This window comes from Oryzias latipes, chromosome 19 (genome assembly GCF_053564925.1).
Source record: "Oryzias latipes strain Hd-rR chromosome 19, Olatipes_Hd-rR_3.1".
Lineage (NCBI taxonomy): Eukaryota > Metazoa > Chordata > Actinopteri > Beloniformes > Adrianichthyidae > Oryzias > Oryzias latipes.
The window spans coordinates 27,652,611-27,679,718 of record NC_136255.1 but is presented as its reverse complement, the minus strand read 5'-3'; the positions used below and the strand labels follow the sequence as shown (position 1 = coordinate 27,679,718).

Below are 27,108 nucleotides of genomic sequence, written 5' to 3'. Positions count from 1 at the left end.
ACATTTTTTATCGACTTATTCTCACTTATTTTATTCATTTCAATTACAAATAGAACCTTAAAAAAAGCCATACGTGCAAAGGGGCCTCATTTGGTTGCATTTGAGTGGCTACATCGTTAAAAAAATAAAGTTAAAAAAATAAAGTGTCCCCAGCGGAACGTTTCTTTCTCTCAGTTTCCACCGAGTGTTTAAAGGCGCACACCACTATTACGGCAGTACTAAAAACAGAACGAATTTGTATAGATTAAATTCTACATTCCCTTTTGTTACCTTATCAAAATTGTGATTTTTGTACAAATATATTTTGATATATGATCGTTTAACCGTCAGTTGCTTGAAATTCTTCGGTCTTTTTTCCTGGAAGTAGCCGAAATGTTTTTAGCATCAACATAATGATGATGCTAACGTTTGGTTTACGTTTAGCTACAAAAATCGGTTAAAATCGACGAAGACATGCGTAAATGTTAAAAACCCATAGTGTCTTTTGTTTATGTCGACATAATTTTTGATGCCGTTTCGAAGCTCATCGACATTCTGATAAGTTTGATTGTTTGGTTGAAGACGGAGCCTGAGCTCCGCAGACCGTCGTGGGCAGGAAGGAAGCTGACGGAGGGGCACGCGCTTCCCGCGGGATGAAGTCATGACTGACGCGATGCTGCTGTTGCTCAACAGCTCTCGGCTTTCAGCGTAGCGGCGCAGAGGTCTGTTCAGAGCGGGGAGCGGCGTCAACATGCCGGGGATGGTGGCCTTCGGGCGGCGCTGGGTGATCGCCAGCGATGACCTGGTCTTCCCGGGAGCCTTTGAGATCTTCCTCCGCGTCCTGTGGTCTGTTGTCAGCCTTCATCATCATCATCCTCGCCGTCTCTGCCGCTGACCCCGCCCCTTCTCTCCAGGTGGCTCGGAACACTCATCCTGTTCACTTTTCACAAGGGGCGCTTCGACTGCAGAGGGGGGGCCGTCCTGCACGCCTACCTGGTGGGGCTGCTGGTGGTGCTGATGCTCATCATCCTCTGTTTGTGTGCCATCGTCTTCGTCAGTGCTCAAGGTGAGGTTCCGGTTCCGATCCAGATGTTCAGGAGAAGCCAGATTTGAAAGAAGGTGTCAGAGAACAGCAGCTGAGATTTCAAAATAAGAGTCGTTGAGAAATAGATAGGATGTGAGCAACTTCTGCCCCCGCCTCTCTGAGCCCCCCCCCCCCCTCCGTGAATGTCTCACATCTGTAGCTATGGTGATCAATACCTGGAAAAGCTTTAAATATGTTCTTTACTTTGGTATACTTCATTGATTTGATTTATTGATTCATTTCAAGCATTGTAGTCAAAGCACTTCATTGAGAGGTTTTTTGTCTTTATTTGGTTTCTAATGTTTGATTAAATAAAGTTTGACTGAGTTTGAATAAAGTTGACTTGACCTGGTCGTCTCTCAGGCACCATCACCAACCCCGGCCCGCGGCGCTCCATGCCCGCGCTGGTCTACCTGCGGGCGGCGCTCTACCTGCCCGAGCTGGTGTGGGCCTGCATGGGGGCCGTCTGGGTGTCTGACAGCGGCGGGGGCTGCGACCCCGCCACCGTGGCTGCAGTCATTTCTGCTGTGGTAGCCAGGTGAGAGACAGGTGTGTCTTGGGGGGGTGTTGGATTGTTTAATCAGCACCTTTGCTCTGCCCCCAGCTGGGTCATCCTGCTGTTCACAGGGGTGGGGGTGGTCTTCGTCTTTGACCCGATGGGCAGTTCTGGCCGTCAGCCTGAGCTCACGGAGCCGCTGGGGGTGCGCGACATGGAGAGCAGCGAGGGCGCCCAGTTCTTGTCCACGGCTCGCTCCGTGGCGGCGAAGGTTTGGGAATGCCGCCTGCGGCTGCTCTGCTGCTGCCTGCCGCAGGACGAAGGCCACAGAGCCGCCTTCGCCAGCATCTCGCAGCTCTTCAGCGACTTCTTCTCTGTGAGGAAGCTTCGCCGTGAGGCAGACGTGATGGTGAAAGTCCTCGCCGCCACTGATTGACCTTGTGTTGGTGCTGCAGGACACAGATCTGGTTCCCAGCGACATCGCCGCCGGTTTGGCTCTGCTGCATCAGGAGCAGGATAAGGTGGAGCTGAGCAGAGACCCGGACGGCGTTCTCTCTCACAGCCCCTCCTCCCCGATTGTAAGTCATCGTCGCTTCTGTAGAAGCGGGAAAAGTGAAGCAACCGCTCGTCAAAAGCTTCCTGTCTGCCTACAGGAGCAGGACCTGGAGGCGGAGCTAGAGAAAGCGGCTCACTGCATGACCTTTGCCGCCGCGGCGTACGGCTGGCCGCTCTACGTTTACTCCAACCCGTTCTCGGCGCCCTGCAAGCTCAGCGGCGACTGGTCAGAGCCCGCCTCCGTCTTTCGCCCGTGCCGGCGGCGCCGAGCGGCCCGCTCCAAACCCCAATGTGCTCCTGTTGCAGCTGTCGGAGCCACGCCGGAGACTACGACATCGTGGGCGGGGACCACCTCGGCTGCCACTTCGCCTCCATCCTGGAGAGCACCGGGTTGCAGTACCGGGACTTCATCCACGTCAGCTTCCACAACCAGGTACGGCTCCATCTGCCGGTCCCGTGTCCCGGTTCTGTGCTCACTGGACCTCTGCCTTCCAGATCTACGAAATCCCCTTCTTTGTGGCTCTGGATCATAAGAGAGAGGCGGTGGTGGTGGCGGTCAGAGGGACTCTCTCCTTAAAGGTGGGCGGCGCCTTCAGATGGTTTGCGTCAGTGTCTCCTGATCTTCTTTGGGTCGGTGGCGGAGCGGCGGCCGTGTCAGTCTCTCACAGACGTTTGCTGCTCGTTCCTGCAGGACGTCCTGACGGACCTGTCCGCCGAGTGCGAGCAGCTGCCCGTGGAGGGCGTGTCCGGAGCCTGCTACGCCCACAAGGTGAGGCTTCAGAGCGCGTCTGTGCGGATGGGAGGAGCCGCTCTGACAGCGGTGTGTTTGCAGGGCATGTGCCAGGCGGCGGGCTACATCTACAGGAAGCTGGTGAACGACGGCATCCTGAACCAGGCCTTCTCCATCGCCCCGGTGAGGACGCACTCAGAAACCCCCCAGGGAGGGAGGTGGGGTTCTTCTGCACTGGGCTGACAGCCGCCGTTTGTGTCTGTAATCCAGAAACCAACAACAAACTCATGACGTCTCCGTTTGAAGCAGAAAAATAAGGGGGAAACTTTTATTTATTTTCCTTTATTTTGAAGGAAAAACAAACGGTTTCAGTTGTTGCCTCTAAAAAAAGACACATTTTCCTCACTCCTCCCGTCTGCTGCTCGCTCAGACGTCTGCATGCACGCCAAAACCCGGCGTCGCCGCTCTTCCCGGTGACATCAAAACACAACGCAGACGTTTCTCCACACGTTTTCCAACTTATCTTGTTTCCCGTCTGCCAAATGCAGATCAGAAGTAATCGCCATGTGAGATCCACAGTGGTGCTGCTGCGTATCCAAGGCGACCGCCGTTTCCTCCTCACGGACAGCAGACGGACACCAGCTGCTGCAGGTCGTCTGATTTGCAGACAGCTCGGCCGTCTGCGCCGCCGTGTTTGGAGGAAGTTTTGGGGTCTGCTGTAGAGGAAATCACACGATGGAGTAAAACATCCCGACTGAATCCATCTGCAGAGAAGCTTTTGGTCACGAAAACCGACCCTGACATAAAGGAAGGAAAAAGTTCCCATCAAAGCCGGCGTCGCTGAGAGGTTTTGGTTTAGTCCAGACCGAAGCGCCGAACGACGAAACGTCAAATCTGTTAGAGTCAGAGATACAATGTCAGGAAAGGAAGTTCCAGAAAACCATCAGCTGATTCTCCCAGCTGTGGTATGTTGATTCATTTCTGTTAAGTGATCGTTTATGTTGTGATTTTCTTTAGGTGCCATAAGTCTATGGACTTCAGCTCAGAACTCCTGCTGACCGTTTCAGTCACTTTAGCGGTTTTTCCTCCACGTTTCATCTACTCTCTTTATTTTCACGTCCCTCCTCAAAAAGCAAACACCCAGTTTGTCTGCAGGCGACGGGTCAAACACAGAAGCTTTCGTTTAAACCTTTGTGGCGCTGCGTTTCTTCCACATTCACACAGAAAGCGTTTGTGAAGAACTGCATCAGATAAACCTGCTTGTCTTGTGATCAGGAGTACAAGCTGGTGATCACAGGTCACAGTCTGGGCGCCGGCACCGCCTCCGTGCTCGCCATCCTGCTGCGCAGCTCCTTCCCCACCCTGCAGTGCTATGCCTTCTCTCCACCAGGGGGCCTCCTCAGGTCAGACGGGTTCCGCTTTCACACAAGTCGGACTTTTTCTTGAACTGAAAGCGTTTCTTTCTGCTTGTGCAGTAAAGCTCTGGCTGATTATTCCAAAGGTTTCGTGGTCTCCATCGTCCTGGGAAAGGATCTGGTTCCCAGGTAAGAAGGCCAGGAGGCCCGTCTGATGTTTGCGGCTCTGCGGTCACGTTACATGAAGGCGTCAGAGTCCGTAAGCGTCTCGTCTGTTTTTGTCGCCCTTCTCAGACTGAGCATTCCCAACATGGAAGACCTGAAGAAGCGGATCCTGAAGATGGTCTCAAACTGCAACAAGCCCAAAGTAAGAGCCTCAGAGCTGTGGCGATGGCGTGAAGCGCCCCCTGGTGGCGTGTTCTGATCGGTCTGTCTGCTGCAGTACCGCATCCTCCTGCAAGGGTGCTGGTACGAACTCTTCGGGGGCGACCCGGACGATTTCCCCACCGAGATGGACAACAGGCGCGAGGAGACGCTCCGCCAGCCGCTGCTCGGGGAGGAGTCCCTCATGATTCGCCACTCCTCGTCCTATCAGAGCCTGGCGTCCGACGACTCCCCCGCCCACGCGCCCGTGCACTTCCCCCTCTTCCTGCCAGGCCGTGTGCTGCACGTCACTGAAGACGGACCATCGCGGAGGTCAGTGGCCTGATCTTCTACTTTCTGAGGTTGTGTTTAGAAAAGGCGCCCCCAGAAGTTCACGTTACAGCTGACTGGTATCAGGAGCTCGCAGGAACAAGGATTCATTCAACTGAAAATGAGCTTTTGATCACAGAAATATTTATGTAACGTTTATGTGTCATCAGGAAATAAAACACAACTTGTGTTCTTGTTTAAGCATATTGACCCTAAAACGAGTCAACACTGCCCCCTGGTGGAAAGCACCTGCATTACCTGGAACACTTAAATTCACTCAAACATGTATAACAAGTATATGTCGATTTTTAGCTGCATCAATAAACTGACAGTTCATTCCCCAAATCCACCCAATCAGCTTTAGACTGAGGTTAGTCCCACCCACCCAGGAAAAGATCAGAAATGTATTTGTTCTCTTTCTTTCTCATTATTTTTGTCCCTTTTTGGTTCTTTAAACATGTTTGAATTCAGGATTGTATCAAATAAGTGTTGTTAGTAAAGTTTCTTCCTCTGTGAGCCCCCCTCCCTCAGCTGACGGGGTTCCCTCAGATCTGGATCTCAGAGCTCCTCACAGAAGAAGCGGAGTTACACAGAGAGGATTCAGAACTTTGTTTGGTTCCCTCAGGTCCTGCTTCTCCCAGGTCCGGTACCGGGCAGAGTGGTCCAGCGAGATGGCGTTCAGGAGTATTTTGATCAGCCCCAGGATGCTGTCGGATCACATGCCCGACATCGTGCTGGGGGCGCTCAACAGCCTGACCCGCGACCGCTCCTCCCCCCTCTGTGCCCCCGGAAGCAGCCGGAACAACAGCGGCTGAGACCTGGAGGCCCGACGGCGCTTTAACCCTCCATTTTATTTCACTCAGCGATTTTATTTGGTGTGGTCGCAGCGGCGGTGGAGGGGAAACGGAGGATGAGGCCGACTGGTTCTGCTGCACTTTTATTTTGAAGAGGCGTCTTCGTTTTGACGGCAGAACCTGCCGTGACGCGTGAATGTGGACTGTCGTGTTCTGTGCTGTTTTGGCATCAGAGGGAGGGGGGAACCGCTCAGCGGGTTTACAGCGTCCTCCTCGTCTGGGCGGGCAGAGCCGAGGAGGGGGTCATCTGTGCTGGGTGGGGGCTGTCATTTCCTTAAATCAGCTGATGTCTGCATAAAGTTGCTTTCAATGCCTTCACACAAATAAAGGCATTGATGACAAACCGTCCTGCTTCACTATTGAATCGTGTGAAATGTTAAATATTTAGCATAGTTTGACCTCACAGCATCAGGAACCATCAGGAATTTATGAGGAAAATCATCTTTGCAAAAATAACATCTACATTTTGTTCCTATAGAATGTGTAAAAAAAACCAAAAATAAGGTAAGAATTGCATAAAAACAGAAAAATGTTAATAATATTCATATTTCTTAGTATTAATAGTACCTAGCAGTAGTATATTTCTTACTGTCTATTATTACTTTACAGATCAGATCTGAATATTTGCACGTGTTTTTATTTCCATCAACTCTTTATGGAATGTGACGTCATCGCCCATGATGTCTTCAATGAGGCTCGTTCATTTATTAACTGTGAATAGATTATAGCTGGGCTCCTCTGTGAACTATTGAAGTTCTCAAACCTGCATCGCTTATCCCAAAAAAGTGATGAAAATACATTTAAAGTTGCCATCAAGGCGAACACATTTAATGGAATAAAGCGCCTATTGTTTTTAGAGATGCTGGAAACCACGAGTGTCTTGTTTGACGCAGTTTGTTCTCCGCCCCCGAAGACACTTATATAATTTCAAATCGGGTATAAATGTGCTAAGGATTCGCTTTAGCTGCACAGTATCGTCTCCGTCACGTCACGTTTTTTTTTGTTTTGTTTTTTTTTACTCTCGAGATTCCGTTTTCCGACAGCACGTGAACGCAGCAGAGGCTCATCTGTTGATCGGGAAACTAATCAGGAGTCAAAGTCAGGACTTTAGGGCTGCTAGCTGCTGGGCTACAGCGCCGGAAAAGTCCACCGGCCGCCCGTCCGGCGGCTTCACACGGAGTTGGTGGGTTTTTGGGGACTCCCCTGAGCACAAACACCGACTAAAGATGACTGTTGGAGGGACAGCTTTGGCTTAAAGTGCGGGCGAACTTCCCGCGGCCAGCGGAGGCTCGCGGCTAACTCATTAGCCGGGAAAAGAAGTGCTCGCGCGGGCGAAAAATGGAGCTGGACGACGCGGTTCTGTACCAGGACGACCCGGGCAGCTCCGCCGTCATGTCCGAGCGGGTGTCCGGCCTGGCCAGCTCCATTTACCGCGAGTTTGAGCGGCTCATCGAGAAGTACGACGAGGACGTGGTGAAGGAGCTGATGCCGCTGGTCGTGGCCGTCCTGGAGAACCTGGACTCGGTGTTCGCGGTCAACCAGGAGCACGAGGTGGAGCTGGAGCTGCTGAAGGAGGACAACGAGCAGCTGGTCACGCAGTACGAGCGGGAGAAGGCGCTGCGCAAGCACGCGGAGGAGGTGGGTGCTCCGCAGGACCCCCGAACGACCCGCCAGAGCATGCGGGGAGTCCACCGCAGCGTCTCCGCGGAGAAGTTGTGTCGGAGGGGCTGTGGAGGCAGACAGCCGTTGTCATGGTAACGCCCAGCCGGTGGCCTCAGTTCATCCGAATAATCACGAGTTTTTAAATGTTTATATTCAGTAATCAGACCAAATCTTTCATTTCTAATCCAAAATAGAAAAACTATCAAGTCCTCTCAGATTCACAATATCCATCGATCTGGCGGGATTAGGATTAATAATCTGTGTTTGTGTAAATTGGACCTTCTGAACCCCTAGAAACCAGTAGATTCATCCTGGTTGGTGGAAACGTTGACACACACAGACTGATTTTAGAAAGCCGGTCCTGACCTTTGCAGGTCATGTGAGGTCACCCTAACCTGGAATGTGGTTCAGAGACCTGAAAGTTGATCTTTTTAGCAGAACCTCTGGTTGGACCTGTGCGTCTGACGGGGAGGTGACCCCTCTGACCCGCAGCGCCACAGTTCAAGCGCCAACGTGAGTTCCTGACCTCCATCGTGAGGGTGCGTCCGTCTGCCGGACCGCCAAGGAACAACCTCTACCGGATGCTAAACATTGTTTAAAAGACCGAAAATCTGGATTACCCGTAATTTCCGGACTACAAGCCGCTACTTTTTTCCTGCGTTTACAGCCCTGCGGCTTTTTAAGTGACGCGGCTAATTTATGGATTTAATTAGCGGCCGCCATGCACGTATTTTCGAACTCAGTGAATAGTTTGAATTCTTTATCTAACACCAAGCTCAAGGCATTTTTATTCAACACACCTCTTAGCAGCCAAACAGCATGGACTTGACTTCAGGTCTTAGACACTTCAGTCATGGTTCAACAAAATGAAACACGCATGCCCGGCCGCATCCCAGAATCCTTTGGGGCCATTAGACCCAACGTGCACGTGATCGCCGCAACAATATGATGAAGCTTTCAAGTTAAAAGCAATCGTTAAAAGCAGCGTAAAAAAGTCCACCGTCACCAACGGGTTTGGAAAAGCCGGTTTGCTGCGTGACGGAGAGAACCGCGCATGGAGTGAATTTACACTCCATTTAAGGTTTCTAAGGAAACCGTAAAAGCGGAATTTTGCTTTGAAAAACTCACAGCCTCCGTGTGAGCTGGAGACATCTTCTCCTGCTGATTGAGCTGCGGGGCCGATGGCAGTCTGATGGCTCCCACACGTAACAACGCATCCGCCCCTCATACACAAAACGTACAGTATTAAGTCCGATTGCTTTGCACAGAAACGATTTGCTCCATCCACCGGCGCAACGGGGACGAAGTGCTCCTCCTTGAAGCCGCGCTGGCCAGAGGTGTCGGAGTAGATAGGAAGGGGAGACAAGGAGCGCGCGGGGCGGGAGCGGAGCGCAGAGGCTTCTGAATTCTGACGCACGCGCCGCGCTGAGGCGCGCGTATCGCGCTGAGGCGCGCGCTTTTCAGTCGCCGCTGCTTTATTTTACCGTTGTGTTTTCTAACCAGTCCTGTTACTCCCATAACGCTGCCGCGACACAAGCGGAAGGAGAGCTTTTCCCGTTCACCCCTCCATGCACTTCTGCTACTTGCTCATTCTTAAACACGTACAACAGAATGGCGAGCCGGGCGTTGGCCCCGTCTTTAGCCCCTAAGACTCATGGGAAATGTGGAATCGCGGATGTAAATTTCCTCATCATAACTGAGGGATGTAATGTTGATTATATGGTTACTGTTTGTAATTTTATGTTAGATACCTAGATTGTCAATAAGTAAAAAAAAAAAATGAAATAAAAACACCATAACTGAGGGACTTGTGAACAGAATATAGGTCCATGCTGTTTGTCAGATGTCGATACACTCAAATACGTGACCCAGAGGCAAAACTGGCACCACCCACAATGTGCTAATGTATTGCACTCACTCTGGGATTCTGGCCGTGATCTGTCAGGATGACAATATCGGCTATCACATGTGCGGCTTGTACTCTGACGCGGCTTGTACTCTGACGCGGCTTGTATATGTATAAAAGCAGTCAAACACGTGAATATGGGTGGGTGCGGCTTGTAATCGGGTGCGCTTTGTAGTCCGGAATTTACGGTAATATATCGTATGACGTGATTTTCTTTTATTTGGACTAGGGTTGGGCGATGTCCCCTAAATTGGCCGTTGACGATGTTTGCTTGCAACCATCGGGATGGACGATGATATCATCGTGGGGGGGGCTATTTTTAAATTTTTCGTTCTTATATAATTGCTATTCGTTATTTTACTTTATTACTTTATTTTATTTCCCAACTAATGACTCATCCGCAATGATCCAGTATAAACTGAGGGAAGTGACTTTAACAAAAAATGTAACAAACAAAATAGAAAAGAAGTAGTCCGCTCCCGCACTTAACTAGTCAAGTGGACCGACCATTGATCCCATCAAGATATTTTGCACATGTAACCGCGGCTTATGGTGTCGACTCGCAACGTGGCGGGGGCGTGGCATCACGATGGTGTCTCTCCATCGGGATGCTACTCACCCATCACGGTGGACGATACCATCGTCCATCGGCACAACCCTAATTAGGACGTCGTTTTAACTTCTAAAATTATAAATATTGAAAAAAATGCAGTTTATAAAAAGCGTAACTGCTGCATGTTTAACTTTAATTTTCATAAACCTCGTAAGGTCACACATTTCAGATCTTCAGGTTTTGCCTCACCTGAACAGGTGTTCACACCTGAATCCCAGCTCTCAGACCCACGGCGCTGGCTCAGAGGACGCTGGAGAGAGCCCCGCCCCTTTCTGTGTCCAGCAGGAATCCCAGTTCTCAGCAGGAGGAGGGAAACTGGGGACAGGAAAAACGCCATTCCTGTCCTCTCAGAACCACTTCCTGTCCTCTCAGAACCACTTCCTGTCCTTTCAGAACCACTTCCTGTCCTTTCAGAACCACTTCCTGTCCTTTCAGAACCACTTCCTGTCCTCTCAGAACCACTTCCTGTCCTTTCAGAACCACTTCCTGTCCTCTCAGAACCACTTCCTGTCCTCTCAGAACCACTTCCTGTCCTTTCAGAACCACTTCCTGTCCTCTCAGAACCACTTCCTGTCCTCTCAGAACCACTTCCTGTCCTCTCAGAACCACTTCCTGTCCTCTCAGAACCACTTCCTGTCCTCTCAGAACCACTTCCTGTCCTTTCAGAACCACTTCCTGTCCTTTCAGAACCACTTCCCTCCCCTTAACGGACAGAGGCGTTCATCCGGACCTCTGAGCCTGCAGACTCAACCAACGCTTCAAAAACACAGCAGAGCTGCAGAAACGCTGCGTCTGAATCAGTTTCTGTGAATGTTTGTTAAAGTCTGAGGAACCAAACCCAGCAGAACTGGATCAGAACCTGCAGATGTCCATCAGGATGTTTGCTAGTTCAGCATGGAGCCCACGGGAGGAACGTATTCAAACAGGAAGTGGGAGGAGTCAAAAACAGCTCTTTCTTAGTCCTGAAAGTTCTGGAATAGACTTGAAAGGATTGAAACAAATGAAGATGTTGGAAAAGCTGATCTGCATCTGAAGAATCGAGGAAATCTGCAGGAACGTCGGGATCCACTGACATCTTCACAGTCTGTGGACCGTCATGTGATTCTTCTAAACAGTCATGGGGGGAGGGGGGTAATCTAACGGGTTTGCAGCTGCAGATACTTTTCCCATCTGGAATAATCGGACGACCAGCGTGTCATCGCAGCTCTTTCCGACGCATCCTCAGAGCTGACGGCAGAGCGCTTGGACGTGAGGTGGACCACTGAACCACAGCTGCAGACGGCTGTGTGGAGCAGATGAAGGGAGTCTGGGGGTTTCACCGCTCTCAACCCCCCCAGCTGCCAGAAACCCCTAAAGGAGCTCATTTCTGTCCCTGTGGATGGAGCGTTGATGCCCTGCTCGGTCTTTGTGGGGGTGGGGGTGGGGGGGTGAGCATGTGTCTGCGTGCACGAGGGAGCTGCTGCCCGCCGTCAAAGACGCCATTGTTGGAGGAGAGCGCCTTAAAGCGCTGGAACAGTCATTCTCCGGAGCGCCGTCATATGAGGAGCAGTGTGTGTGTTTGTGTGTGTGTGTGTGTGGGGGGGGGGTCTTAAGGAACCGGGCTGCATCCAGGTTCCTGGAGGAACCGGGTTCTCTAACATCAAAGCTGCCCACTTTCAGATCCTCTCCAGAACGGGATGGCCCCCTGGAGCCGGGGCAGTTCTGCAGGTTACCCCTGGGGTGTGTGTGTGTGTGGGGGGGGGTTCTGTCACCAGGTCCAGTTCCACTGCTGCTCCGTTCTTCTCCGTGGTTCTTCCTCCTCATCAGCAGGACAGAACGTTCTGCTTAAGTCCATCCATGCTTCTGAAAAACCTTCAGCAGAGTCGAACGCTTCAGGTGTGACTCAGGTGACGGCCGTTTTCCCGCCATTATCTCGCTCAGGTGGCTCGGCAGGAAAATGTTAACCTGAGGCAGGAAGTGACCTCATCCCGCCGTCCGCAGGATTTAATCTGATCCACATCAGACCTGCAGTTCTGCCTCAGGCGGCGCCGTGGCGTTCGTTCAGAGACAAAGCTGCTCGTTATCTGCAGGTGATCGGGGGGGGGGGGGGGGGTAGGAACTTCCATCTCTGAGACCAAAGTCATGTGACGTCCGGGTCACACGGGGCTAGGTTCCTTGTAGTGTGAACAACGGTGTTGTGAGAAAGTCCAGAGTGGTGTCTGGAGGCCCAGACCCCCATGAGTCCGTCTGCGGCTGACTGCAGCGTCTGCTTGTCTGCGGCTGACTGCAGCGTCTGCTTGTCTGCAGAGGTTCATCGCGCTGGAGGACTCCCAGGACGGCGAGAAGAAGGACCTGCAGGCTCGGCTGGTGACGCTGCAGTCTGTGGTTCGTCAGATGGAGCTGAAGACCAAGAACTACGCAGACCAGAGTGAGTGTGACGGCCCGCAGCTCTACGACTGCCGTACCTGTGGTTCTACGCCTTTATCTGTCAACCGCTGAGACGGCGAGCTTCAAATGGCGGCGGGGACGTCCAGCGTCTTCCTGTCTCTCTTCTTCCTGTCTGTCTCTGCTTTGAGACGTCAGGCAGACGTCTCTTTCTCTGTCAGCACCCCCTGCTGGCTGACTGGTGGCATTACAACTAGATTTAATGTTTTTATACGTCATGGTAACATCTTAACCCTTGTGCTATCCTAGGCACTTTACCATTGGGAGTTGGGTCATCTAGACCCACTAGACAGAGCTCTGAACCTTTTTTCTTCAATGATTTGTGATCTTCACTGGTGTCCATGGATTACATGAAATCTTTCCACCTTTATCCACCTTTGTCATGGTAGGGAGAACACGCCAATGGAAGGGGGGGGGGTCATAAGATAGCATGAAGGTTAATTCATTTCCCTTTTCTGATTTTTTTTTTTATTTTTATTTTTTATTCCTAAATAACTCTTTACTCATGTTGATTCAGAAAAGGATTTTTTCTTTTTTGAAATGATTTAAATTTCATTTTGAGTTTTTTTTCATAAAACAACAGATTATTTCTTGTCAACTTCACGGATTTTTCTCCACAGGGTGAAACAACGTGAAACTCTCATCCCGGTCCGACCAATGACGGATCAGGACAAATGGGTTCTGGTGGTTCTGTTGATGTCGGGTTTTGACTCCCATGTTGTTTTCTTGCTGCAGTCGGCAGGTTTGAGGAGCGGGAGGCGGAGCTAAAGAAGGAGTACAACGCTCTCCACCACAGACACACAGAGGTGGGTTTCTCCACGCCGCGGCGCCGCTGACCCTTCCTGAAACCTGCTGTCCGTGTTTGGACCGGCGGTTCTGTGGGCGGCTCCTGCTGCCCTCGTCTCCATGGCGATTTCACAAAGCTCCTCCCTGTCCCGTTCCAGATGATCCACAGCTACATGGAGCACCTGGAGAGAAGCAAACACGGCGCCGCTCCGGCAGAACCCGCGGACCCGGCCTCGTCGGCGCGAACACGGTCAGTGTGAGGCTGAGAGACGGGTGGTCCATGTGGGCGGGGCTAGTAAGCAACAGTGTTTAGCTGTGAGGCTGGACCCCCCATGACCTGCTGGCTGAACACTTTTCTGCTGTGGAGAGAGAGAGAGAGAGAGAGACAGGGGGAGGAGCCTGTCACCCAAAGCATGAGGGGGGGCAGAGTGCTGCTGAGGATCAGCTGGGACTGCAGCTCCCTCGTCTCTGGATGTGACTCAGCAGACGCTCTCGCTGACCCCCCCGCGGCGGCTCGGGGCCATGACCCCCGGGTGCGTGCTGCTGCTGCTCTTTGGCTTTGTGGGCGGAGCCGTGGTCATCAACTCCGCCGTTCTGGTGTCTCTGTCGGTGCTGCTGCTCGTTCACTTCTCCGTCCGCGCCGCGGGCGTCCCCGGCCTGCCCCCCCTGCCCTCCTCACCCCGGCGCCGCTGGTATGTTGGTGTGTTGGTGCGCGGCTCGCATCAGGAGAACGTTCCACGGTTCTCCAGCTGGAGAACTTCTGCTCTAGACCATCAGCTGTTTGTTTTAGCTGCTCTGGGTTCTACGTTCTGTTCTATGTTTGGTTCCACGTTCTGCTCTGGGTTCTACGTTCTGTTATATATTTGGTTCCACGTTCTGTTCTATGTTGGGTTCTACGTTCTGTTATATATTTGGTTCCACGTTCTGTTCTATGTTGGGTTCCACGTTGTTCTCTGGGTTCTACGTTCTGCTCTGGGTTTCTACGTTCTGTTCTATGTTGGGTTCCACGTTCTGTTATATATTTGGTTCCACGTTCTGTTCTATGTTGGGTTCCACGTTGTTCTCTGGGTTCCACGTTCTGTTATATATTTGGTTCCACGTTCTGTTCTATGTTTGGTTCCACGTTGTTCTCTGGGTTCTACGTTCTGCTCCATGTTTGCTTCCACGTTCTGCTCCATGTTTGCTTCCACGTTCTGTTCCATGTTGGGTTCCACGTTCTGTTATATATTTGGTTCCACGTTCTGTTCTATATTTGGTTCCACGTTCTGCTCTATGTTTGGTTCCACGTTGTTCTCTGGGTTCTACGTTCTGCTCTGGGTTTCTACGTTCTGTTCTATGTTGGGTTCCACGTTCTGTTATATATTTGGTTCCACGTTCTGCTCTATGTTTGGTTCCACGTTGTTCTCTGGGTTCTACGTTCTGCTCCATGTTTGCTTCCACGTTCTGTTCCATGTTGGGTTCCACGTTCTGTTATATATTTGGTTCCACGTTCTGTTCTATATTTGGTTCCACGTTCTGTTCCGGGTTCTACGTTCTGCTCTGGGTTCCATGCCTCTCACTGGCTGCTCTGTTCTCCAGAAAACCTTGTTTTTCTGGCGATAGTCTCCTCCGGGGACAGACTATTTCCTGCAGCAGCTCTGGTTCCTGCAGGTTGTTCTTTCAGATTAGATGAGGATGGAACATTTAGGGAATCATTTCTTGGTTCACTAAAACTGTTTTCATGTTGTAGAAATGTTTATTGATGGATGATTGATCAGAATCTGACATGGAAACATCCGTTAATTATTTCCACAGTCATGAAGCTGCTTCTCCTTCACTGGTTGATCTCTAAAGCCTTCTGGCCTGACAGCAGCCCCTCCCTCTGTGTTGCAGGAGGGAGCGGCCCCTCTCCATGGGCCTTTTCCAGCTTCCTGGGGGTGAAGGGCTGACCTCTGACCTCCACAGGGATCCCCTGGAATCTCCTTCAGAGCCTTGGAGGTTCAGTAGCCTCAGCCATCCGCGGTCCAACACCAGCCTCAAGGTACCACTGGGCTGGGGGGTGTACAGGGGGGTCACGGAGCTTCAGAATGGACGCCAGAACGTCTCCATTCGGGGGGGGGGGGGGGGGGGGGGGCTCTTCTGGGAGCGTTCTAGCAGCTTCTGTGTGGAAGTCTGAGAGATGTGGCTCAAAGCCCAGGAAGTACGGGAAGTGGTACCATATGGGGGGGGGGGGGGGGGGCAGACTGTGTGCATTGTTGCTGATGGGGACCGAGTTTCCTGCAGGCCCCCCCATGAATGTTAACATCTGATGAACGTTTGTCTACAGCCGGACTCCAGCACGAGCCCACTGTTGGTGTGTTTGTGTCTAGGTGTGTGTGTTTGTGTCTAGGTGTGTGTGTGTCCGTGTGTGTGTGATTTTTACTTCCACTTTCGGCTTCTCCCATCAGGGGTCGCCACAGCGAACAAGTCGCATGGTAAATTTGGCAATGTTTTACGCCGGATGCCCTTCCTGACGCAACCTTCTCAAACCGGGCTTGGAACCGGCAGAGGTAGAGAGGGGAACAGGGAGCAGCCCGGAGTCGAACCCGGGTTTCACGGACGGAAGGCGCCGCAAACCAGCACGAGCTAAACTGGCTCCCCCGTGTGTGTGTGATTGATTCATTAATTTTCGTCTCCTTTAAATCAATGTTGTCGTATTTTCGTCTTCCTGATGTTTCCTTTTTTTCGTCGTTCTGTCAGATCTAATCTAATCATTTCTGCGTCTGAAGTCGGTCTGTTATTTGCACGTTCTGCTTTTTAACAGTTATAGCAGAAAAGGTTCTGCTCACTAAACGTGACGCAGCAGTCGGCCTGTTTGGCTCCTCCTCCCTCCATGTTCGTTCTCAGTCTTCAGAGGTTAACGTGTTAGCATGTTGGCGTGTTAGCGCGTGGGGCCGCGCCGTGCATCAGCCTGACCTGCACCTCCTCCTTCAGGATGAGCTGGCCCACTTCCCCAATGGAAGGTCCAAGTCCGGCTCCTCCACCAACCATGTCTCCAGAACCGGAGCTTCAGAGTCCAAACCCAGCAGCTCTGCCGTGCCGCCGTCCAGAACCGGACCCGCCTCCTCCTCTGTCATTGCAGACGTCTCCCTGGAGTCTTTGGTGAAGCCCCCCCAGGACCCGGAACCATCAGAGCAGCAGAATCTGGACTTGAACAGAGTTTTTCTGGAAGGAACCCAGACCAGCGCTGCAAGGCGGGAAGGAGGGTGGGGCCAATTTGGGTCAGACGACCAGGAGTCTGCTCACCCCCCCCTGCAGGGTGACGGTCAGTCGCAGCGTCCTCCTGCAGACACACGGGGGCGCCAGCTCGGCAGCGCTAAAGCTCTCCTGTGATTTCTGGTTCCTGTAGACGGGTCTGAGGCCGCAGAACCTTCTGAGGTGCAGGCCATCATCGAGTCCACCCCGGAACTGGACATGGACCTGGAGGGCTGCAGAGGAACCAGGTATTCACGGTCCTCCGGGTCCTCTGGGACCTCTGGGACCTCCGGTCTGCAGCTTCCTGCTCAGGTCGGGTCTTTCTGGGTCAAACATCATCGTCCTCAGTTGAAGGCGTCTGCTCTTCATGCAGCACGCCGACCAAAGGAGGCGTGGAGAACCCGGCCTTCAACCGGAACACCGACTCTCTGTTCGAGGAGCTGTCGTCTGCAGGAAATGACCTCATCAGCGACATGGACGACGGCGCCGACCTGCTGGGTGAGAAGCTGCTCCCACTCTTTTTACGGAAACATCTCCCGCTTTGTGGAATTCTCTGAACCGTCTCGTCTGTGCTGCTGGACCGGACCTTCACCGCAGACGAGTTTTCTGGTGGGTGCCGTCAGAACCCCCCCTGTATTTGTAATGTCCCCGCGCTGCTCCGTACTGGAGGTGTAGATGAAGGCTAGTGAGGAGCAGGAATGCTCTGAGCTTTAACTGTGGTTCTGCTTTTCATGACTGTCAGACGGCAGCTACTTGGGTAAGACCGCAGGACCCGTCAGAAGAACCAGAACCAGCTGCTGTGAAACCGTCCTCACGTCTGTGCGCTTTTTTCAGGAATGGGTCGGGAAGTGGAGCACCTCATCCACGAGAACGCGCAGCTGCTGGAGACCAAGTTAGTACCACGGACAGCTCCGGGTCCTGATGGAGGCCTGTGAGCCCAAACATGACTCAGCACTTCTGGAGCTCCTCAGGGCAGAGCTGTGGGCGTCACATCGGGCTGCTAACGCTGCCAGTGTGCAGGGAAAGGTTACCTGGATCCAGGTGACACGCCTGTGTCGGCAGAATGGAAGCTCCTCTCTTTTCACCTAAGAAAATGTTTTCGCTTTCATATCTTTCCAAAAAAATTAGGTGAAAACGCAAAGATAAATCTTTGCGTTTTCTGCGCTTGAACCATTTCAGATTAAAAATCCGGTTTGCCGGTGGGGGGGGGGTGCTGTTCTTAATCAGACCCCGCTCCTTTAGCTGTGAGGTTCATCCAGGAAGTCGGGAAGCTCAGAGGTGAACGTCTGCGTCCTCCTGCAGAAACGCTCTGAACGTGGTGAAGAACGACCTGATCGCTCAGGTGGACGACCTGGCCTGCGAGAAGGAAGTTCTGCGAGGAGAACTGGACGCCGTCATCCAGGCCAAAACCAAGCTGGAGGAGAAGAACAAGGAGCTGGAGGAGGAGCTGAAAACGTGAGTCCTCCTCTCCCCCCTCTGGGCCGCTCTGTGGGAGGAGCCTCCCTTCACGGCCTGCCTGTCTCCTGCAGAGTCCGAGCGGAGCTGGAGGACGCCAAGCAGAAGGTCAAGAACGAGAACGAGGACGATGTGAGTCCAGACCCCACACCCTGCTGTCAGAGGAGAGCCCACTTTGCTCCTCTCTGGGTGGAGGCGCACATCCCTGCATCACCCGTCTGCTTTGGCCGCAGAGCGACGTCCCGACGGCGCAGAGGAAGCGCTTCACCAGGGTGGAGATGGCCAGAGTCCTGATGGAGAGGAACCAGTACAAGGAGAGGCTGATGGAGCTGCAGGAAGCCGTCCGGTGGACCGAAATGATCCGGTGAGGCTGGAGACGAAGCACAGCAGGAGGAGGAGGAGGAGGAGGAGTCTGAGGAGGTGTTCTGAGAAAATAAGGCCTCCCTTCTTCTGCCGTCTCAGGGCGTCCAAGGAGAACCCCGCTCTCCCGGAGAAGAAGAAGTCCAGCCTCTGGCAGTTGTAAGCTTCTCTTTGGGTTGGCTGCAGCTCCTCAGCAGCAGACGTCTTTTCTTTTAGACTTTTGTGATGGGTACGAAACCCGAACCCAGGAGAGCCTGGAAGGCAGCCGGGCACAGAGGCTGCTGGTTCAACGCCAGCAGCAGACGCTTGTTCTTGCAGGACAAAGCTGTTAGTTCTTTCAGCTTCTTCTTGTCCCAGTCTGGAGACGATTGTTCTTCAGCATGCAAGAACAAATGTCTGGCTGCTGCTGTGTGAACCGGCGCCCGGGCAGAACTTTGGTCTCTGCGTCGTCCTGCTGTCTCGCTCTCCTGTTTGGATTTTGGATTAAACGTTTGGTTTGAAAATGCACATCGTTTGGGGGGCGGGGCTAACGAACGACATCTGACGAGTCTTCCTTCTGTTTCTTTGTGTCCCCCCTTACTCTGCCTGCTGCTGTGGCATCTGTCTGCAGGAGGTGTGTTGGGGCTGAAATGGGGGGGATTAGGAAGCTGTTAACATGATAGAATCTGTGCTTTTTCACCAAATTTATTAGGAAAGTTCTGAAAGTGATTCAGAGTCTTTGGTAAAAACGGTTTCTCACATAGAAACACCTGAGAAAGGTGACCTCCTGTTAAGTAAATATACTCCATATATGATGACGGTCCCGATTCAGTTCTTCAGAACTGTCCCATATCATCATCTCTCCACCGCCGTGCCCGGCACGGGTTATTAAACCATGTCAATGGGGTTTAACCCTTCAACAGCGGCGACGCCTAAACATGAGCTCTGTGAGCTTTACTGCTGCAGGGAATGCAAAGCGCTGCGTATTGGCGTCCGCTTCTCTCCACGCCGCACGTTACGTTAAACACTTCACACAGTAACGTAATCGTTCACGTAAAATTCACCACACGGTGTGATATTGTGATATTCACACCAACGACTGTACAGGAACAGAGTAAAAGTCTCTTGACATCCAGCGTATCGGCAGCTGGTCTCTGCCTCAGAATCCGCTGGAACGGCGTTAACCGCGTGAACGAGCGTCAACACTGGAGCGTTGGCCGGGCCGGTACCCCTGGGCAGGAAAATGGCGTTTTCTTATAAAGCGCATCACGGAGCCGAACCCGCCATCTGAGGTGGAAAGGTCAAAGTTGACCGCCTGATGGCGAGTTGGTCTCCGTTGAGTAAAGGATGTTGTGACGCTGGTGGGTGGAGTGACTGTGGCACCTGGATCACCTGCAGAAGTGTTTTGTAGTCCTGCCTGCTGCGCCGCTCACTAACTTCCTGGCTAAAGCCCCCCACCCCCCGTGCAGCCCCCTCCCAGACGTCTACAGCATGCCGAGTCGGCACCTTTGACCCGTGAATGTCGGCGCTCCGCTTGTGTCCACCCGTCTATACGTTTGTGTGTCTGCTCCTCCCTCCCCTCCCCCCACTTCCCGCCCCCCCCCTTACACCTCCAGTTTCAGCCGCTTGTTTAGCTCGTCGGGCGGAGGAGGGAAGAAGCCGGCGGCGGCGGCGGAGGCTCCGGTGAACGTCAAGTACAACGCCCCCACCTCCCACATCCAGCCGTCCATCAAGAAGAAGAGCAGCACCCTGCAGCAGCTGCCCAGCGACAAAAGCAAGGCATTCGACTTCCTGAACGAGGAGTGAGTCCACGCCGCTCTGCCGCCGCTCCGTCACGCCTCGCTTTCACACATCGAACGTCAGGAAAAGGAAGTCCTTCTTTGCTTCTGTAGTTCACCGATTCACTCGGAACAAAACATAAAAAAAGTCTTTTATGGATAAAAATCCTTCATTTCCACTGGATTGAGGTTCAGTGTGTTTGTAAAGTAACCGTTTTAGTCTAGATAGTCACTTTAAAATAGATTTACTCAAAGATGAGTGAAAATGTATAAAACAATGAATATCATGAACATTTTTAACAGCAAATAGAACAGATTCAGTTTTTCTGAAGGCCTTTTGTCTCGACTCTTAATAGAAATGGACCAAAGACGGAGTTCTGTATTGTAATTGAACGTTTCCAAACGTTCCTGCAGTTTCCTCCACACCCACAGAAACCGCTGTTGATACGGCGGCTGCGGTCTTAACGGCGAGGCGGACAGACTTGGATGTATGAACACGCCTCTTTGATTCTGCGGCACCGACTGCTCTAGTCTGACACAAATGTTTGTTTCTGGAACGGTTCTGGAAAACCACGGCTAGGAAATCCTTCCAACCCGTCACGGCACAGGTTGGAAGGATTTGAACACAGAACAAAGTCAGGATTCTCACGTTGGTGTAAAAACTTCAAAATAAACACAAACGCACTTTAATGTAAATGGAATAAAATGCGAGTTCGGCTAATAGGAACCAGAACATTTCGTTTTTTGATAAACGAAACCGAGGGAGGTGAAGTTCCGGTCTGAACCACTCGGTGGCGCTGTTTTGGCTCAGACGGAAGTGTGTTTCGTGTTTTGGTGGTGCAGGGCTCCAGCGGAGAGCGTAGTGACCCGGAGGGAGCAGAAGAGGGCGCAATACCAGCAGGTCAAAGCCCACGTGCAGAAAGAGGACGGCCGCGTTCAGGCGTACGGGTGGAGCCTGCCCAAGAAGCTGAAGGTGAGGCGCCGCCGGCGGACGCTCTCCGTGTTCCTGCAGAGTCTCTGAGCTGCTTCTGACCTTTCAGGGAAACGGCGCTCAGGCGGAGAAGATGAAGAACTTGCCGGTGCCGGTCTTCCTCCGGCCGCTGGACGAGAAGGAGGCTTCCATGAAGGTGCTGCAGAAAACCGAAATACGGCAAAAAATGATGTTTGAAATGAAGCAATTGACCTTAAAACGGAGAAACAATCTTATTTTTAATCTGCGTTCATGTTGGTGTGGTTGTCATGGTGACGGCACTTGATTGACAGAGTCAACAAACAAGTTTTCTGGTTAATTTGGTGAAAATGAAACATTTTAAAAAATGTTTTAAAAAATCCGTTTTAATCAGAATTTCTCTCATTCAGACTTCATAGTTAATCCAGTTTAAGTGAAGCTTCATTAATTATGCAGAATATGTTCCATAATCTGGATTACGGGCGCTTAAGGCCTGTTCACACCGGGACTAATTTCGCCAGCGATTTTCGCCGACGTTTAACGCCTCGTGACTAAACAAAGGGCACCAATGTGAGTGTGCACACCGACGCGAAAAAAACGCCACCCGTCAAAGCGTCACTTTTTAAAAAACACCTCGGGTTCGATTTTTTTTTTTTCGTCACGTCGCGTCGAAATCTATTCGACCAATGAGAACGGCGCTTTTGCACACGTGTCTGGAGCCTCTGAAGTTACAGTAAAACACAACTTGGGGGCGCTCAAACACAAAACTGCCTTGCTGAGCACATATACCAGCGAAGAAGATAGACGCCAAGTAGCGTCTACACAGCCGCGAAGCAATAATGACGGACATTCTAAAATATCCCCGAACCAAGCACCAGTTGGAGCTACTGGTGCTTGAAATATTCATGTTTTCTTTGATTGATTCTGACAAGCGTGTAAATACTTGCTCTCTTCTTCTGAGTGAAAAGCGACTTTAAGAAGCGTGAAGTTGCGCAGCGCCACCTTGTGTACAGGAGTATTTCTGTTTTACATTAAGCGCCATCTAATGTCAGGGAATGAAATTGCATGTTCGCTCGGCTCATCGTCAGCGAAAATCTCCTGGGTGTGAACACAAAAAACGTGGTGAAAAACGCTGGCGAATAACGCCTGGCGAATATTCGTCCTGGTGTGTACAGGCCTTTAGACTGCGGTTCTCTTCATCCTCCCCGTTCTGGATTAGCACCAAACGTTTCATCTCCCCAGCTGTGGTGCGCCGCCGGTGTGAACCTGTCTGAAGGAAAGACCAGAGACGGGGGCCTGTTGGTGGGAGCCAGCGTGTTCTACCACGACCTGTCCGGTTCCGAGGGTCCCCAGAAGAAGGCGGGCTCCCAGAGCAGCCTGGAGAAGCTGGACCAGGAGCTGCAGGTACGGACGGACCGGCACGCCTCCGCGGTTGAAGCCGGCGGCCTGACTGTCCGCGTTGCAGGAGCAGCAGAAGGAGCTGCAGCACCACGACCGGCTGTCCTCCCTGGTCTGGATCTGCACCAGCACCCAGTCCGCCTCCAAAGTCGTGGTCATCGACGCCAACCAGCCCGGCAACATCCTGGAGAGCTTCGTGGTTTGTAACGCTCACGTGCTCTGCATCACCAGCGTGCCAGGTAAGACATCCGCCGGAGAACCGCTTCCTGTGACCTCTGACCTGCAGCCAGATTCGTCTTCTCAGGCGCCAGAGAGACGGACTATCCCGCTGAAGAAGAAGGAGCTCCAAACCCGGAGGCGGGGCCTGCCGGAGATGGCAGCTCCGCCTCAGCCGACAGCAGCTCGCCGTCCGGTGACAGCATCCTGGGCGGGATCACAGTGGTGGGCTGCGAGGCCGAGGGCGCCGGCGCCGGTCCGGGTGAGAACCTCTGTGTGGATTCCAGAGCAGCCCAGGAACCAGCGGGAGAGAGTCTGAGGAGCGTCCACGCCGACACCAGCTTCTCCGACCCGCTGGGAGCCGGGGAAGGTTCTTTAGAGAGGTGAGCCGCTGCAGAACCCGAGCAGAACCAACACGTGTTCAGCAGAACAACTGGACCTGCTTGGAAAGACGGACCAGAACCATCTGGAGGGGATTTGTATCCGACAGACTAGAAAGAACCAGAACCTTTAGAACTCAGACTGAGGGTTCAGTTTCAGTGGCGCAGAACCTTTGCAGTGATCTCTGGACCTCCAGAACTCTTGACAGTAGTTTGTGTTTGGAGCAGGGAGGGGGAACCCCCGAGGGACGGAGCGGAATCGAACCCTGAGCAGGAGGAGCAGCTGACCATGGAGGAGGCTCAGAGGATGAGCAGCGTTCAGCCCACCATGTGGCTGGGAGCTCAGGACGGACAGTAGGTGTCCTTTATTTACCCCCCCCCCCCACACACACACACACACACACCCACCTGTGTGTGACCGTCCCCCCCCACAGCCTGTACGTCCACTCCTCCGTGGCTCACTGGAGGAGGCGTCTCCATTCCATCAAGCTGAAGGAGTCCGTCTTCTGCATCGTGTAAGTCTACTTAAAGTGGTGGAGGTCCTCTCCTCGCCGCCCCTCCCCCACCAATGACCCTCTGTCCCGCAGACACGTGAAGGGCCGCGTTCTGGTCAGCATGTCCGACGGGACCATCGCCATCTTCCGCCGAGGGGCAGGTGAGGGCGGGGCTCCTATGACCTGTGAGTGAACGGCGGGAGGGGTTCTAACGGGCGTGTCTGCACAGACGGACAGTGGGACCTGGGCCGGTACCACCTGCTGGACCTGGGGCGGCCGGCCCACTCCATTCGCTGCATGACCGTCGTGCACGACGCGGTGTGGTGCGGCTACAGGAACAAGATCTACGTGGTGAAGCCAAAGGCCATGAGGGTGGAGGTGAGGACACAGTTGGAGACACGCCCTCAGCCAGTGATGTGATGACATCACGGCGGGAGAAACCATCAAAAAAAGGAACGGGGCTCAAAACGTTTCAAAGTACACTAAAGAAGCCTTTTGAGTCACAAACCTTTACGCACACACCGCCAGCTGAGGTCTACAACCACTACTAAAGTTTTGGTGACCTTTGACCTTGGGAAGAGTCTGCCTAACCTCAATCAAAAGGACAAAAGTCCCTCCAGCCTCATTGGAAGCTCCGTCTGTAGCTTTTGGTGGCTGGGGGGGTCACAAAAGTGGAGAATTGTGAAACTGTAATCCATATGAACATATCAGGAATGTGGGCGTGGTTAACAAAAACCTCTGTTACCAGGGAAACCTAAAAGTTAACTTTTGCAGATTCTTCCAAAGATGACGTCCACCTGTCCGTCTCCACCAGACGACCGCCACATAAAACGGTTGCTATGGAGATCAACCCACCAGAAAAGCTGCAGTTTAGAAAAAGTGCAGTTCTGACCAGGGGGGTTGAGGGGGTTAAAACAGACGCTCATGTATGGGGGGCAGGTAAAAAAGGGGGAGGGGGGGGTCATACAACGCCGCTGGCAGCTTCAATGCATCGATGACATTAATTAGGCTTTCAGACAAACATTTCTCTGAGACTGTCGACCGACCCCCCCCAGAAGTCCTTCGACGCCCACCCCCGTCAGGACAGTCAGGTCCGGCAGCTGGCCTGGCACGGCGACGGGATCTGGGTGTCCATCAGGCTGGACTCCACCCTCCGGCTGTTCCACGCACGCACCTACCAGCACCTGCAGGACGTGGACATCGAGCCCTACGTCAGCAAGATGCTGGGTGGGTTCCCCGCGGTCCGGCCGCTCCGGTTCGCGGTCCGGACCGCGGGGTTCTGACTGGTGGTTCCGTTGCAGGAACGGGCAAACTGGGCTTCTCCTTCGTGAGGATCACGGCTCTCATGATGTCCTGCAACCGCTTGTGGATCGGAACCGGGAACGGAGTCATCATCTCCATCCCGCTGACGGAGAGTGAGTGCAGCGGTTCCTAACGGGTCACGTGACGCAGCTCTGCCCCTGTTTTTCTATCGGAGTTCTTCCTTCGGGTCGTCCCACAGGGTTTTTGTTGGATCATAGGAAACCTTTTTGTCACTTTCAGCCAGTCACATTTCTGTGATCCAGTGAACCGTTTCTGTAAACCTCTTTTTATGTAATGTGGTCCAGTAGAAGTTGTGATGTCATCGCGTGTTAGTGTACAAAGTTTCTAAAAACAATCATTTCAACCTCAAACATGGAAACATGATCCACTGTTAGACCACTGACTCCACCCTGGTTACCATAGCAACCGTGCTGTGGTCCGTTTAAGATTTAAGAATGGAGCAGGAAAGATCTGACTCATTTCATGTTGCCATGGCGACGGCGTAAACCCACGCAGTAATTAGAACGTAGAAGAACCGGGCCGTGACGTGAACCCGGTGAGCTCGCGTCTCTCTGTCCGTTTCTGAGCGTCTCTCTGTCCTCCACCAGCAGCCAGCAAGGCCTCCAAAGCGGCCGGGAACCTTCCGGGCGCCGTGGTCCGCCTGTACGGAGACGACAGCGGCGACAGAGTGACGGCCGGGACCGTCATCCCCTACTGCTCCATGGCTCAGGCGCAGCTCTGTTTCCACGGACACCGCGACGCCGTCAAGTTCTTCGCCGCAGTGCCGGGTGAGCCATCTGCAGGAACGTTCCCACGGAGACGGACGTCTGCCGTCTCTGCTGTGGCGCCGACTCTCATGCTTTGTTCGGTTCCAGGTCACGCCGTCCCGCCTTCGTCCAGCGGCGGCGAGGCGGCCGGAGAGAAGAGCGACGCTTCCTGTCAGGAGGGAATGAAGAGCGTGCTGGTGATGAGCGGAGGGGAGGGCTACATCGACTTCAGAATAGGTGGGTGAACTCTGAGAGGCGGAGCCATAAACCCGCAACCTCTAACGCGCCTTCGTCTGCAGGTGACGAGGACGGCGAGGCGCAGGAGGCGGACGCCGCCCTCCTAAAGCTGCAGGCCTCCCCAGCCAAAGCCGAGCGCAGCCACCTGATCGTGTGGCAGGTCCTGCTGAGCGGCGAGTGAGCTTCACCAAACCAGCCCCTCCCCCTGACCCCGGGTCAGCCCCTCCCCCTGACCCCGGGTCAGCGCCTCCCCCTGACCCCGGGTCAGCGCCTCCCACTGACCCCGGGTCAGCCCCTCCCCCTGACCCCGGGTCAGCGCCTCCCCCTGACCCCAGGTCAGCCCCTCCCCCTGACCCCGGGTCAGCTCCTCCCCCTGCAGCGACATGAACTATGCATCATGCTATGGTGAGATGAGTCTGCACTCCTGCAGGCGCCGCTCCTCGCCGCCTCCTCTTCTGAGGATGTTTTTCACTGGTTTTCAGTTCAGCTTTGAGGATCAGAGACGTTTCTGATCCTCCGCCGCTGCGTCTGCATCAATCACTGTGCTTCTCAACGGTCTAAACTTCCTCCGTTCCATCATCCGCTTGTTTGCGGACATTTAGCGGTTCGACAAAGACCAGACTGTTACCGTAGCAACAATCCCTGAGACATGCAGACCAATAAATAAAGACGTAAATGACAGAAAGAGACTCAAACTCAGACCTTCATCAAAGTCGTCCAATCAGCTGATGTGACGGTTTCTCTGTGGTCAGAAACCGTTTCTATCCGTTTCTTTAGTAAATAATCAGAGAAATCTGCCGGATCCTCACCGGTTTGAAGGTCTGAAAGCAGCCAAAGCCAGCGATGCTCTTCATCCCAGAGACTCAGGCGGGAAATCAGAAGCAATAAACTCGTCCTGCAGCGCCCCCCTTTGCCAGAGGCCTAGATGCGTGGAGGCCGGGCGCCACGGATCATGTGTTCTTCTCAGAAGGTCGCTCCATTTGCTACCGCGGCGAGCTCCGGCGGCGAGCGGCGGCTTTGCAGGTGACAAACTCTTGTGCAATGATCTATTTTTAGACTTTCTTATGAGGAAAATGATATTTTTGGTAGTGGGAGGGGCTTCTAATCTTCATCACATTTAAATGTTTCCTCTCAAACCGGGAAAAAAGTTTGTCTTTTTATGAATTTTAAGTTTATTTTAAGTGGTTTGGAGCAAAGCTGAGTCTATTTAAGACAAAACAGGAATGCAATCGTTAAAGCTAACTTGTGTGTGTGTGTGTGTGTGTGTGTGTGTGTGTGTGTGTGTGTGTGTGTGTGTGTGTGTGTGTGTGTGTGTGTGTGTGTGTGTGTGTGTGTGTGTGTGTGTGTGTGTGTGTGTGTGTGTGTGTGTGTGTGTGTGTGTGTGTGTGTGTGTGTGTGTGTGTGTGTGTGTGTGTGTGTGTGTGTGTGTGTGTGTGTGTGTGT

The 27,108-nt window shown here is 52.8% G+C and overlaps 2 protein-coding genes across 13 annotated transcripts; both read left to right on the top strand.

Moving 5' to 3' along the window:
• The first annotated feature begins 167 nt into the window (after positions 1 to 167).
• daglb (diacylglycerol lipase, beta) lies at positions 168 to 6,089 on the top strand. 2 transcript variants are annotated; one of them, XM_011473465.3, is made up of 15 exons: positions 168 to 825; positions 894 to 1,045; positions 1,427 to 1,601; positions 1,668 to 1,935; positions 2,015 to 2,137; positions 2,213 to 2,340; positions 2,421 to 2,547; positions 2,610 to 2,693; positions 2,806 to 2,883; positions 2,947 to 3,027; positions 4,120 to 4,247; positions 4,346 to 4,388; positions 4,494 to 4,566; positions 4,642 to 4,895; positions 5,518 to 6,089. In XM_011473465.3, exons 1-14 carry the CDS (start codon positions 731 to 733, stop codon positions 4,875 to 4,877), a joined length of 1,791 nt encoding a protein of 596 aa, XP_011471767.1. In that variant the 5' UTR covers positions 168 to 730; the 3' UTR covers positions 4,878 to 4,895; positions 5,518 to 6,089. The 2 variants fall into 2 exon arrangements, with proteins under 2 accessions (XP_011471767.1, XP_004086833.1); XM_004086785.4 differs by having other exon boundaries at positions 4,320 to 4,388.
• A 623-nt stretch (positions 6,090 to 6,712) lies between these two features.
• On the top strand, positions 6,713 to 26,350 carry spag9b (sperm associated antigen 9b). 11 transcript variants are annotated; one of them, XM_078937179.1, is made up of 30 exons: positions 6,713 to 7,384; positions 12,214 to 12,334; positions 13,087 to 13,157; positions 13,296 to 13,387; positions 15,010 to 15,157; positions 16,090 to 16,420; positions 16,505 to 16,598; positions 16,724 to 16,848; positions 17,093 to 17,107; positions 17,185 to 17,242; positions 17,653 to 17,805; positions 17,880 to 17,937; positions 18,039 to 18,169; positions 18,268 to 18,324; positions 19,761 to 19,946; positions 20,766 to 20,895; positions 20,963 to 21,049; positions 22,114 to 22,275; positions 22,337 to 22,508; positions 22,574 to 22,868; positions 23,094 to 23,219; positions 23,300 to 23,380; positions 23,453 to 23,520; positions 23,589 to 23,737; positions 24,415 to 24,586; positions 24,661 to 24,774; positions 25,273 to 25,449; positions 25,537 to 25,665; positions 25,728 to 25,880; positions 26,001 to 26,350. In XM_078937179.1, the coding sequence occupies exons 1-29, from the start codon at positions 7,085 to 7,087 to the stop codon at positions 25,844 to 25,846; spliced, it is 3,921 nt and encodes a 1,306-aa protein (XP_078793305.1). In that variant the 5' UTR covers positions 6,713 to 7,084; the 3' UTR covers positions 25,847 to 25,880; positions 26,001 to 26,350. The 11 variants fall into 11 exon arrangements, 9 of the variants coding, with proteins under 9 accessions (XP_078793305.1, XP_078793303.1, XP_078793299.1 ...); XM_078937177.1 differs by having other exon boundaries at positions 18,268 to 18,325; positions 19,759 to 19,946; positions 25,270 to 25,449; XM_078937173.1 differs by having other exon boundaries at positions 18,268 to 18,325; positions 19,759 to 19,946; positions 25,273 to 25,665.
• Positions 26,351 to 27,108: the final 758 nt, after the last annotated feature.